At 39.3% G+C, this 14,341-nt stretch overlaps 1 protein-coding gene across 1 annotated transcript in view; it reads right to left on the bottom strand.

The window, feature by feature from the left end:
- Positions 1–542: 542 nt before the first annotated feature.
- Positions 543–14,341, bottom strand: part of SLC29A3 (solute carrier family 29 member 3) — a 65,865-nt gene continuing 52,066 nt past the window's right edge. The window contains exon 7 of the mRNA XM_018553069.1: positions 543–1,232. Coding sequence (XP_018408571.1) covers positions 599–1,232 — 634 coding nt within the window. The 3' untranslated portion in view covers positions 543–598. The remainder of the gene's footprint in view (positions 1,233–14,341) is intronic.

Consider the following 14,341-nt stretch of genomic DNA (forward strand, 5'->3'; position numbering starts at 1 on the left):
CAGGAAATCAGATCCCTCCTCACAATATTTGTTTTGCGATGATCTTTAATTGGATATGTGACTCCGCAAAAAGATTTACTCCTCTTCTGGTTCCACTATAAGAGCTAAGGCTCTGATCACTATAAACACAACGATACATCAAAATGCCCCCAAGGCGATTCTGTAAGCAGGGATACATTTGTGTACTAAACCATGGGAAAATGATGAGCCTCTTAGGCCAAATGCAACCTAAACATCTCGGATTAACTAGCACTTCTATGGGTATCAATAAGAACACTAGCGTTCAAGTAACTTTATCAACAACAGTTTTGCGAAACATAGGTGCCATTTTCTCTAATGTGACAACGTACTTTAGGACTAGTACCCTTAAGTATAAAAAAGAACCTAAGCATTCCAGAAAATAAATCCAATACCTGAACATTGATTATGAGGCTTTTTTTTTTAATGCCAGGTAGGTATGTCTGAAACAGAAAATACATTTTTTTAAAATGTTTAGGAAAAGGAAATGTTTTTCCCTTCCTAAAAAAAAAAAAATGTTTAAATTCCTGCCATTGCAATAAATTATCAATCCTTTGAAATAAAAATAAAAATATGTTAACTATATTAAATGAACAAGAGAAGAGAAAGCAGATCCAATAGCTAACCCTAACCCAAGGAAAAAAGACATTATTATTGCGGTGCCTTCTGAGAATTCCTTGGGGACAACCTTAGGACCATACACCATAGAAAGTGTCCCTAAATAACCATTACTTAACCCCAGCAATGTGATAAAGATAACCGGATAGACATCATTCTGGAAAAAAACGTCATAAATGTGTTTCCGAGGTTGGTAATTACAAAACATAAACAAGGGGATGAAACACGTTCGGAGAAAAACCAGTGTTGGCAGCATCTTGCTTTTGGGTCCGGGGACTTGGATCCACGTTGTGATCTGCCGTCCACTCCAGTCAGCAAAGTTATAAAGCAGGAAACAAGTCATGGGGGTAAAATATTTGTTGGTCCAAATGCTATCAGTGTGTTTATCAACAGACTCAATACCAGCAGAGATGGTGGGGAAGATGATGATGCTGATGAAGAAGGTGTACAATAAGCAAGCAGCCAGCACTTTGACTTTCTTCAGGATAGGGATTATTGGTGGAGAGTTTGTCTTTGAAGATGATATTTCATCTGTCACCACAGGATCTTCAGGTGTAGAAGTGTCTCTAGGCTCGTCGGGTAAATTCAAGTAATAGCTATAAAAACAAAATTAAACACGTCACAGCTTTTGCCAAAACTTTGAGAAAATTGCCAAATTAAGGAGAACTCAACAAAGTACTATATGGGGTTGATTTACTAACCTTATAAACACGAACATGTATACACCTCTGTAGTGTGTTCCCTCCCAGCATGATCTATGTGTGGAATCTGAACACCTTTGTACACCAGCAGGTGTGTTGTGCAAAGCCCTGCATGAATTGCAAGGTGATGTTGTGTAAATTAGCTCTATGTTGTGTTGCTTGCGTTGATGAATGCAGGAATGTAAATGCATGAGCTAACCATTTTTGTCTAAACTGTGAAGCAGCATTATATATGCATCATGTGCATGATTTTTCCATATATGGCATTAGTGGAAATATGCTTTTAGAGACTTTTTGGTTGATAAATACGTTTTGCTGTGTGAAAATCACACGCACCTGGTGCGTGCGTGTGTTTAGGTTAGTAAATCACTCCCTATGTGTCTGAAACAGCCACAAGGCACAAAAAAAAGAAAATAAACTAAGCTAACTAACGATTTTGTTCTAAAGGATTGTTTTGAAAACCACTACTAATGCACTCTTCAATTATATTTTCACTTTGAGTGAGTTGTTTAAGGGTTTACTTTAACAGGCTTATAAGTGCCATCCAAAATGCAGGGATTTGAATTTTAGTTCCCGTGTGGCTACTCCATTTTGAAATATCAGGGCTGTAGAGTCTTAAAAACAAAGAAAAAACATACAGCCCTTTTGTTCATTTTATAATATTGGAATTGCATCAGGACAGACATGGATACACCTAAAACTACAGGTGAAACTCGAATAATTAGAATATCGTGCAAAGTTCATTTATTTCACTAATGCAACTTAAAAGGTGAAACTAATATATGAGATAGACTCATTACATGCAAAGCAAGATAATTCAAGCCGTGATTTGTCATAATTGTGATGATTATGGCTTACAGCTCATGAAAACCCCAAATCCACAACCTCAAAAAAGTAGATTATTACATGCAATCAATAAAACAAGGATTGTACATAGAACAATATCGGACCTCTGAAAAGTACAAGCATGCATATGTACTCAGTACTTGGTTTGGGCCCCTTTTGCAGCACTTACTGCAATTACTTTTGCACGATATTCTAATTATTCGAGTTTCACCTGTATAAGAAGGGTAGAAACTGGACCAGGAACCATAGAAGGAAAATCTCTATGGTGGGGGTATTTAAAAGATATAAGAAGCTAGCACATGACTCAGCCCAGCAGACTTAGCTGAGTGAACTATACAAAACACAAAAATTCCCCAGCCTGGTACAAAAAAATGGTACATGCATGAATCTGGCAGGCTGGCTGGCAGGCTGAGGCTGGGGAATTTTTGTGGTTTGTATTGTTGTAAGCCTTCCCAATGTGCGCCCTGCTATAAAGGCCGGTTATAGATTCATGCATGTACCATTTTTTCTAGTTTGACTATTTTGGGTTAGGGGGATGCACTGGAGTTCCAGCGTGCATTTTTGGTTGCTGGGCCTCCAGTGCGTCCCTGCACCTTATCAGGAGGAGTGGGCTACCTCCAGGTACACCTGCATGTAATTTATCAACTTCATTAATATGCTCACACTTGGAGACTCGGATACATAGAGTTAGGACCACACTTTGCAGAGGTGCCTTGGCGCGGCAGTGTGGCTTCTACATATTTTTGGCCAAAAGTTTGTGTAACTAAAACCTCTGATTTTAACGCATACTGTTGACAGGGCTACTTATTTGGTTGCAGGCTGGCTGGCAGGCTGAGGCTGGGGAATTTTTGTGTTTTGTATTGTTGTAAGCCTTCCCAATGTGCGCCCTGCTATAAAGGCCAGGTATAGATTCATGCATGTACCATTTTTTCTAGTTTCTCTTTCTCTTTTTAGCTGAGTGACCCTTTAGGAAGCTTCATGAGACATGTACCTATTAACTTTAACAGTAATTACTTCAAAATAAATACTTGTTATACGCGGCTTGGCCAAATATGAACGATCCAGCTTTTGTTGCCAAATATACAAATAATTAAATTACACACAGGCAAGTGTAGACACTTGGTCAGGTGGAATCAATACCTAAATCTTTCTTCTAGCCATGTTGCGATACATCTGGTTACCAATGAAATGCTAAATTAAGCTTTCCTTACCTGGACATGTCTAGACATCAGATTTCAATTCATTTTATACCTGTCTTCTGGGATTTACATGGCCATATATAAATTTGCAGCTTTCCTGTGCCAGATCATTTTCTGCCTTTGCAGTCTCTCCTAACGTACTATGCATCTTCTTACAGAGGGAGGACGGTAGGGCTTTAATTTAGTTACAGATTTATTGCAAAGAAAAAATAATATATGAAAAATTCCAGTAATCTTCAAGTGTTCTTTAATATAAAAGGAGGAACACCAGATATTTACTCCAAAATATAAGTTCAAAGATTATATGCAAGTGTGATTTTTAGATAATGTAGTATAATGGTGAAGACTTCATGTTAAGGTTAATGCTAATTTAGAAAGTTTGATGTAAATGAACAAAACAAATTGATATTAACAGGCTTCTTGTAGTAAGTTCCCATTCATGCCTAGGCACAACACAGAGAATGCCACTATTTTCTTTGGCTCGTGTTCACACCTAAGCACTTTGTCACCTGCAGAAAAACACCTGTCACTGGAAAAAGTACACAAGCTACCTTTCTGCAGATTTCTGTGCGTTTGGTCCCACAGACCAATGAAAATACCCGGAAAAGCACAACACAAGTGGTTTTGTGGATTTTCATGTGCGTTTTTGCACGTGTGTTGGTTTACATAAATATCTCACAACCTGCCAGCTGAAAAGCGCAACTTAACGTACCGTATTTGCCGCCGTATAAGGCGACTGGGCGTATAAGACGACCCCCTATTTTTTGTTTTAAAATATAGTTTTTGAGCTATATTCGTCGTATAAGACGAGTGTAGCCCAAAATAATGTTTAAATGCACCCACTAACCTCCATGGCGGTATTCCCGAGTGTGGAACGGGGTTCATTTTCAGTACCATAAGCGGTAACCCCGAACCACACTCAGGATTACAGTCTCTTACCTTGTCCACGATCCCCGCAGTGTCCTCCATCTTCCGGGTTCCATCCTTCAGCTACATACAGTATACCGCGCTGAGCCCATCACGGCAGGCTTTGTATTCATTAATACAGGCTTTGTATTGATTAATACAAAGCCTGCGTGATTGGCTCAGCGCTGAGCCAATCACGGCAGGCTTTGTATTAATTAATACAGGCTTTGTATTCATTAATACAAAGCCTGCTGTGATTGGCTCAGCGCGGTATACTGTATGTAGCCGAAGCTACATGCAGTATACCCGGCATATAAGACGACCCCCGATTTTCGGGCAATGTTTTTGGGTCTAAAAACCTGTCTTATACGGCGGCAAATATGGTACGTACATTACACACATGGAAAAAAAAGTGCAAAACCCAAAGACAAAAATACACAATGATAAGCACAAAAATGCTGTCGCCTAGGTGTGAATGAGGACTTACAGTGGATCAATTTAGCTCCTGTGCTGACTACCACAAGCTTCCACTGAACAGTTTCAATACAAACCCACCAGCAGCAAGAGCCACTATAAAGTTCCATTGCATATAAAATAAACAAACAAACAAACACAAACAAAAAATACATACAGCTTAAAGCAAGTCAAACGAAGCCTCTAAACCGCCATAGGTATGATAGGATTTTACATGCATTCTAAATGCACAGCAAATGCACCAAAACATTTTTTTCTCAAGCTTATAGAGCTTCATGTTCACATAGTTTTTTTTCAGTAGTAATATGTGAGTGATTAGGATTATATTATTTCACTTTTATTAAACAAATACACAGTATTACACTGACAGTTTTCGCTATCAGATCGCACTGCGACCAGAATATGTTGCTTACACACTCTTTAAACATTTTTAAAGGGAGTAATTGAATAAAGAGCTGAAGGATTTAGCCGAATGTTTGGCTAATCCTTCAGCTCGCTTCTGCTGTAGGAAGAACATAAGGGCTGCTGTACGCACTATTCACAATAGCCCATACAACCGCCAAAGCACACAGCCAAGCCGAACACACATGCTTTGGCTCGACAACAGCCGAACACACAGGCAAAGTGGGGTGGACAATACCAGGAACGTCACGGGACTCATGCCACCCATTTGTTTTCATGCCATTTCATGTCAGTGAGCTGTCATGGCATGAAAACAAATGGGCGGAGCGAGTCGGGACTTCATGACTCATTCCACCCATTTGTTTACAATTGGGTAGGAGCTGTCATTTGCAGCGGCGAGAGTTCCATGCGAGCGGTCTGTCGGCTGGACTTTTTTTGTTTTCGACGAGTGCCGTTCATTGTGACTGATGCTGGATTACATTGCTGGATTACGTGATTGACCATGGACTACGTCATTGGACTATTTTTTTTTTTTTTTTACAATAAAGAAATTGTCAAAACCAGTGTTTGTGTTTTTGTTCAATTAAAGGATTTTTTTCAAAGGTGTTTGAATTAATTTGCAGAACATTTTACTTGACTCTTTGGTGAATGAGTAGGGGTAACAACTACCCTTTACTCATTCACAAGGATGGGGGAGTGGCATCTGGGTGCCCCCTTTATGAAAAAGGGTGCCCCCTTTATGAAAGGGGGTACCCAGATGCAGATAAGCCCCCTGCCCACAGACCCCTACAACCACTGGGCCAGGGTTACATCGGGGGTCCCTCCAAACATTCCTACCAGACCTAAAAGGTCTCGTATGATTTGGGAGGGGGACCTCATGCCTTTTTTATTTTTTACATGTAATTTTTCATTCTGTTTGCTACCTCTGAGGTAGGGAACAGAATGAACGAGCCGAATGTTGTGCAGCAGCATTCGGCTATTTACTCTCTGCTGTTCAGCCCCTATGAGAATAGGGGTGAAGAGTAGGGAATGAACTGCAGAAGGTTTGCCTCAGCCTATCCAGATGTTGCATCTGCTGAGGCGAACGGGTTCTTGACTTCGGTTTGGCTGAACGTGCTGAGGCTGTTTGGTCGAAGCAAAGGGAGGTGAAGTGAGCCAGATGCAGCCAATGTATGGCTAAAAATAGCCGAAGAGGCTTCGGCTCACTTCACTTCGATTCGGTTATTTATTCGGCTGCCTTCCGACAGCTCAGTGAATTACCCTATAAATATAATATAAATAAAAAAAGATGCAGGAAATATTTACAGAAAATATATTACAAAACATACATAAGCATGAGCAAAATAAAATGGTTTATTATTTAAGGAAACACACTTAAATGAAGCCGTCTGGCCATCAATTCAGAGTTTTGATCACTTGCAGAATAAATCTAATCTGATGAGCAAAAGTCACTGGCCATCATAAAGCGACTCTGAGTATCTTAGTTCAGGTGGTAAAACGAGAGACCAGAGGTGAGAGTGCAACAGCTTTTTCTTGACCCTCAGGAGGGTGACACACAGCTAACTTCCACCCCATCAAAGGGTCCAGAGTGGTGTGCTGAAATATGCCCAGTGGAAACACCGTGGACACATTTATATTTCCATATCACATAGCTTCACAATCTGACAACCAGCGTATTGTTTAGTAGAATAAAATCCCAATGTGTTATATACCAAACAGAATATAGACCTTAATATATTAATATTTCTCTTAGTAGGCCTATTGTGTTTTATTAGCCTTCTGGACATTGTAAACCAGGTATATTTGGTGTCTAATTGATTAGTACCCTCATATTAGTTAATGTAACCATTTTTGTGAAGGTAACTCCATTACAGTAGGAGTTATGGAATATGAATTTGAGATGTATAAAAGTTCAGTTTTCCGTTGAAAAAAAAAGGGTATTGCAGAGATGCATACCAAACTATTAACAACTGGGCTAATTATGGCAGGACCTCATTGAAAGTATTTTGAAGACTCTGTTAGTGGAGAATCATTACATCTCTGTATTTTTTGAGTTGGACTGTGGTTTGTCACTTGTGGCTGATTTAAACATGGGTGCTGACGCACAGAGATGAGATTTAAACCTAAACGTTTTTGTTACAGACTTGTAGAAAAAGGAGGTGGCACAGGTCTCCATACAGTTTGGGGTTCAGACCTCACTATCGTCACATACACTGTTAGATTTTTTTATTTTCAAAAGTTCAATTTCAACTTTCTAGGGAAACATTTAATGATAGAGTAGTGGCGTATAATATAGAGCAGTGGATTTCTTGCAAGAGAAATGTATAGATTGGATCCATTTACAAACTTTAGTTACCGAAGGAATGTCGCTTTTTAACTGTTTGCAATGCCAAAGGTCAGGAAGTCTGAGTATTCACTTTTGTACTACATACATTATTCAGCTAAGGAGTTCATATGTATATTGTTGGACTTTTATTATATAGTAAGCCATGAAACATTTGACATTGTTTGCTGTGTATTTGTTGTTTAAACACCAGGATACATCCTTTTTATTAATATTTTATTTAGGCCTGTATAATATCTAATATTTGGTGTCTATTTAATAATTTAGTGTAGAAGTCTTTTATTTAGGTTTAGGGAGCATTTAAAAAAGTAGCATAGACGTAGAGTATTGTATTTAAAAGTGCCGTTTTAAAATGAAAAGTACATGTGGCAGCAGATTCTGACGTGTTTTTAATGTTACCTAAGATGCTTAAATTAGATGCAACCCCTAACTGAATGGCTTTTTTCCCCTAAGGCACTGCATATTAAACAATGGCTATATTTTTCAACATGAAACACTTTTATTTTTCCATTCTTTGCTGCAGCTCATTGTCGCTGATCTCCAGCGATAGCTTCATGACATTTTTCAGGGGGTGGGTTTGCTGATGGTGACAACAGTGGACCATGCCTGTGTAATACAATCACTTCTAGTCTCTATGAGAAGCCTGTGTGGGTTCAGGGTGGCAAAGCAGGAATTGGAAGAGCAAGGCAGAGCAGTATATCAGACTATAATAGGAAGTGGGTGAACAAAGATCCTTATGGCAGAATCATCATGTTTTTTTTAAATTAAAACAGCAGATTAAAAAGATTGACATGACTTTTGAATTTACATTATTTAAAGCTTACATGGGATTTTAATCATTAGATTTACATATATTTTAACATATATGTAAATAAGAGTCTAAACTGCATCACTAAATATATACACAATTAAAACACAATGCAGTACTTAGGGCAATGATGAGGTGCAATGTGCAATACTCTAGTGCAGTGGTTCTCAACCTTTCTAGGGCCGGGACCCATTGGTAACATTTGTCAAGTTGTGGTGACCCGACAACGGTAACATTTAGGGATGACACGGCTGCTGCAGCGACATCTGGCGGCATGGCGGGAGGACGGACACTGCTGCGCAAGGAGGGGGGTGAGGAGGACTCTCACCTAGCACAGCAGAAATCACACAGCGACCCACAGGTTGAGAACCACTGCACTAGATGAAGTCAAGGTGCATAGGAATTTCCTATTCTCAGCTCCACCTAGTGGCAGTAATGCTGGGCCAGCGCTTTATAAAATCAGACCCATAGTGATAAAATGACACTTTAAACCTAAAGCGATATAACATTTTGCCACTTGTGCAATGTAAAATTTTTATAAAATACTGAAAACATTTGTTATGGAAGTATGATCTAGAATATGATTCCCATAGATGCCGTCGGAATAAAAAAAAAAAAAAACCCACCATAGGAATGCATAGTTAGATTCCTATTGGCTATTTCACTTTGCAATAGCCAATAGCAAACTAGCTATTGCACCCGCCCTATGCTGCTGTCAATTACTAGAAGAGGACCTGACGGAGAACTTCAGGTCTCCCTCTGCTGATTGGCAGCAGCAAAGGGTGGGTGCAACAGCTAGTTTGCTATTGGCTATTGCAAAGTGAAATAGCCAATAGGAATCTAGCTATGCAATCCTACGGTGTTTTTTTTCTGACTTAAGGCGGCCGGCAGCCCCTGATGTCAGAAAAGAAAAAAAACAAAAAACGATTGCAGGGAAAGTTTTACTCTGCTCGGTCGAGCAGAGTAAACCTTTCAGGGAGAAAGTGTTTCTCTCCAGGGTGGCCGGGAGCCGCTCTCTAATAGCGGGAGACTCCCGGGCGACCCCTGGCAAATCGTCATTCAACCCCCGACGGGGTCGTGACCCACAGGTTGAGAACCGCTGCTCTAGTGTCACCAAAACCCAGATTAATAGTCATGTCAGTGAGAAAGTATCATGTTTGCACCCACAAAACAGTATTTGGGTATCTTACAGTATGTCAAATTTTTTTTTCTAGAATTGTCAATGTCCTGGTTCCCTGCTGCCCTCAGTAGTTCCCTGCCTACCCCTATATCACTACAAAGCACAATATTGACGCAGGGGTGGCGGAAGGAACCCCTAAGGACAGCAGGAGATCAGGAATCTGAAACTCTCAGAAGGAACCGTTTCGGAATACTTCTTTATCACAGTGGTGTTCAGTGGCCTTTAGTGGCACAGGCAGTGGGAGAGGTAGGCATTTACTAGCTTGTTTGCAGGTAACTGGTTTATTGACACTTTCATGTAAAACAGTCACTTCTATTGGCTTGGTTCTGTTTATAGAGAAAATGTAGAACAAAATACTGTTGCCGTGGGATGCCAAGGAATTCTAAATGGTGGATACAAAGTTATATTGGAATTCTGATAAATACTGGAACTGCTGAAAGCTAAATTAATAATCAAATAAAAATATACTTGTGGATGGTACCCTCAACAGCATCTCTTAATGCCACAGCTGCCTCAATAACATGAGATCTAGCAGAATAACATGCTAAAACCCCCAAGGCTTTGTAATAATAGTCTTTTGTATCAATCCCTAGCATGTACTAACTGCATGGGGTTTGTATGTTTGCCCTGTGTATGCATGGGTATCTTCCAACTTCTCCAGTTTCCTAGAACACCACAAAACCATTGTGTAGTCAACTGTTTTCTCTCCAAATTGAGCCTAATGATTGTATACATGACTATAACAGAGACATTTAAGTCATACCAAGGTAAGCTGATTATTTCTGATTGGATGCTACACATTACTGCACACCATTGCTCTTGTGCATATTATGTTTTATATATGTACATCGCAGCACTAGGTTTGCAAAAATGAAGTCTATCTCATGCAAAAAGCAAGAAAAGAATGCTAAACCGTGCAACTAAATTGTTCTAACTCAGCTGTGCAGTGCCACCTGCTGTCAACAAATGATTTTGCAGCTGATCTACTAAATAATCAATTCTAGGCAACTTTTAATATTTACAAAAAAACATACATTAAGATTTTCTAAAAATTGCTTTTTAGTTGCTACTAAAAGAAACAAGAACCATGCAGTGGAGTGGGAAGAGAAAAAGAATAAACCTCCTACCACAGGTTCTACATAAAAATACAAATTGTATTCTGATAACTATATTTGATGAATACATGACAGTATCCTTTTCCATATTTACATGCAGACCAAGTTGTCCAAAAGTGACAGTGAGAAGGGCTGGAACGAACTAATGCACTGTCAAGGCTGCTTGAGCAGCTACAGCAACTATTTTTCATTGTTAAATATTTAAAAATGGATGGAAACCCAAACTAACTTTTTTTTGTCTTGGATGGAGTAGGTAAGAAAAAGAACCCATCAGATTTTTAATTCTGTCTTTGTCTCCAGCTAATCCTGGTGACCATGGTCAAGGAGAGAGGATGTGATAGGAAATCCACAATTTCAAAAGTAACAATAGGTGAAGGTAAATCTTCAAATAGCGACACCTGTTCAGGTGACAACTGTCTAAGGTGGAATTCCCTTCACTTTGTATAGATTTCCTTTCACTTAATGTTACATCTTTAGGACAGAAAATTAAGGGAGATCTCTCCACAGACGACCAAAAAAAAAATATAAACTGACAGGTCTTTTAACTGTTCTCTCTTTTATTTAGAAATAAAGAAAAGCTATGTACACTTTACCCATATGAATAAAAAGGTACCCTTGCTTGGCTGACTGTTTTAGGAAGTCGCTACATCCTTGGATGTCATGTTCATCCTACAGCTTTGCTGCCTATTGAGTCATTAGCCCAGAGCAGGCATTAAGGGTGGGATCTCTGATCTCACTAGCTGCACACTGAGTCAGTAACTCTCTCAATAGTAAAAACCATAGGGTGGGTGAGAGTCAGTCAGTCAAACAAGTCATTGGTGCAGACAAAGCCATTAGTAGAAATCCGGTCCACTAAAATGACAATGGGATGATTAGAGAACAGAGAAAAGGAAAGGATCAACGGGAAGTGTTCTATTGGTAGTTTTCGGGTGTCTCATATTTAAGTGTGATTTAAGGTGCATCTATGTTCTTAATCAGTCAAAAAACTTCAACACTGTTTTCATATAAATAATAAATAATTAATATGCCATTAATGGCAGTATGCCACAGCCATATTCCCCCCCAAGCATCTATCCCCACTACTCCAGGATGTCACAATAAAAGTAAGAGTAAAGACTGCGATGCACGGTAATGCCTTTCCAGAACACGGCTAGAGGATTTTATGCTGCGCTGTTGTGTGATCAAGCAAGAGTCAGTCATACCTTGCTCCTCCTGGAGGAATGAGCTGAATCAGGAAGAAGGCCAGTGTTGTAGATTGGGCCACTGCATCTTTTTGCTGCCTCCATCAGTTGAGTTTGTAAATGTGGCCTTCAGCTACTGAGCTTTGTGAACAGGCTTTTTTTTGTTTTTAACACAGCAGCCAAGAATAGAAAAGTAAACACAAAACAACCTGGAGCTATAAATGCCAGCAGTAAATGTTAAGTCTTTTATCTATTTTTTTTTCTTCTTTTTTTAGTCTTGAACATAATACGTGAGGAAAATATATTTAACGCTATTCGTTGACTTTAACGATTCCAGCAAAATGGTTTCAGGGAATAGTTAACAGTAGGTAATAACAGCAAACCGTATTGATTGAAAGTTTACAGACATCCGAAGCCCGATAAGATTGCCACTGTAAGGGTTCTGTGAAGCTCTATTTTCCTTCATATAAAGAAGTAAAGAAAGCAACTTCACTCTGATTTTAAAAAGAAATCTAGCAAATGTAGAAAATTATTTGTGGGACTACAAAAAATAGATGCATAAAGGGACATGGATATAAAATATTGAAACAAGAAATAGGTCAGCATTTATGATAGATCCATAGACCTATAGAGTTATGAAACAATTCTGTACAGACAGAAGGGATTTTTTGTAGGAAATACTTTATCTTTGCTGATATTTACTGCTGACCCAGTTACCCAATTGACTTATCAGTAAGGATGTTTTATAGAACATTTATAAGCCACAAGAAGAACTTAAATGGTTTTCATTATACATAGGAGGTCTGAGTTTGTGTGGGAAACAAAAATAAAATATTGTGCAACAGCACTTGCATAAAAATCTGTGCAGCTAGTCAGATGCAACTTCTCATTGCTTTAGAGTAGCAGTTCTCTATTGTTGTGGGATGGAGCAGACACGTGGTATAGGTAACCCGAGGCCGAAACTAACAAGTTTCTGTCTGTGGTTTTTTTGTCTATTTTTTGCCTCCATAGAACTTCTGTAAGTGTCAATGCATACAAAATAATAGGAACAAGACTAAAACAGCTACCCTTGTGATGTTCTTTTCTGCACTGACAAGACTTTTGGTATTATATCTGAATTTGAGCAGACGAATTAGACACTATTTTTGGTTTATGCTTGATATCCTCCTGAGCCGCATCAATTCTTAATTCAACTATTAGAATATTGTCAAACTGTCTTATAATTTAAAGCCTGTGAAATATTAAACAAGGAGAATTTGACCTATCTCAAATTAACTAGGATACTAAATGAGTGAGTAGTTGCTGACCACATACACTAAAATTCATTGGGGTTGATTTACTTAGCAAAGTAAATATTCACTTTGGAAAGTGTGTTTACTGAGTTGAAGCTGAAGCTGCCATCACATAACTTCTGCCCGCCCAGCGACCGTATATAAACAGCCGGACAGGAGCCTTGCAGACGCGGATGAGCTTTTTAAAACGTCCTTCTGTCCATGCGCGCACAAGCAGGGAAACTGTCAAAACTTAAAACAGCCGGCAATAGCCGTTTACATACAAGCGTTCTGGTGGCTGTAGAGCTGCCTGATCGCTTGTATGTGGTGCCGCTCCATGCACCCCCGCACCTGGTGCAATAGCTGTTTACATACAAGCGTTCTGGTGGTTGTAGAGCTGCCTGATCGCTTGTATGTGGTGCCGCTCCGTGCACCCCCACACCCGGTGCGGGCCCAAGACCGGCATGGCAGCTCTGTGCAGGAAGATCGGCGGGAGATCAGTACACAATCTCCGTCTGATCTCCTCCCCGTTCTCTGATTGCAGGAGTGATGTTCATTACATCACTTCTGCATTCAGCTGTCATTCTCAGGCTACAGAAGCCAGAGAGAAGCTGGCAAAGCTGATCTCTGCTTTATTAGCTTCTTTGGGGGTCCCTAGGTGACATTAGGGGTCTTAAAGACCACTGATGTCTCCATAAAAAGGACCTGTCACTCTAATTTGATATCATATACTGTAGGGGCTTCTTAGCCCCCTATGTGATAACAATAAAAGTTAAGTGTCAAAAAAATTAAAACAAATTAAAGTCACAAAAAATAAAAAAAGTTACACATAAAAACAAAACCCACAAAAAAATTTAACCTCCCCCACACACACAAACATGCGTCAGGTGTGCCTACAAGCGGTTAAATACAATCAAAAGAAAGCTATAGGTGTCCCCAAAAAATGGTATAAAATTCATTCAGTACAACGTTGCATGACGGAATACATGTCAGTCAAAGTACCGCAGCGCTGAATACTGAAAAATTACCTGGACAGGAAGGGGGTTTAACACCCTGGTCTTCAAGTTAAATACCCAATAATTTGCAAGGGAAATTAAAATAGTAAATATTTGTATCAAGCATAAATATCAAGTTATCGTCAGATTACGACACTATAGAGACCACTGAATTATTACTTGATAACAGTTACTTTAAAATATATGAAGTAGGTATAATTTACAGTATTGATTAAATACCCTAAATGTTAAAATGAGCCTGTTTTCCCCTTTTTAGGGCAAA

The sequence above is a fragment of the Nanorana parkeri genome, unplaced genomic scaffold, assembly GCF_000935625.1.
Source record: "Nanorana parkeri isolate BGI_ZX_2015 unplaced genomic scaffold, ASM93562v1 scaffold108, whole genome shotgun sequence".
Taxonomy (NCBI): domain Eukaryota; kingdom Metazoa; phylum Chordata; class Amphibia; order Anura; family Dicroglossidae; genus Nanorana; species Nanorana parkeri.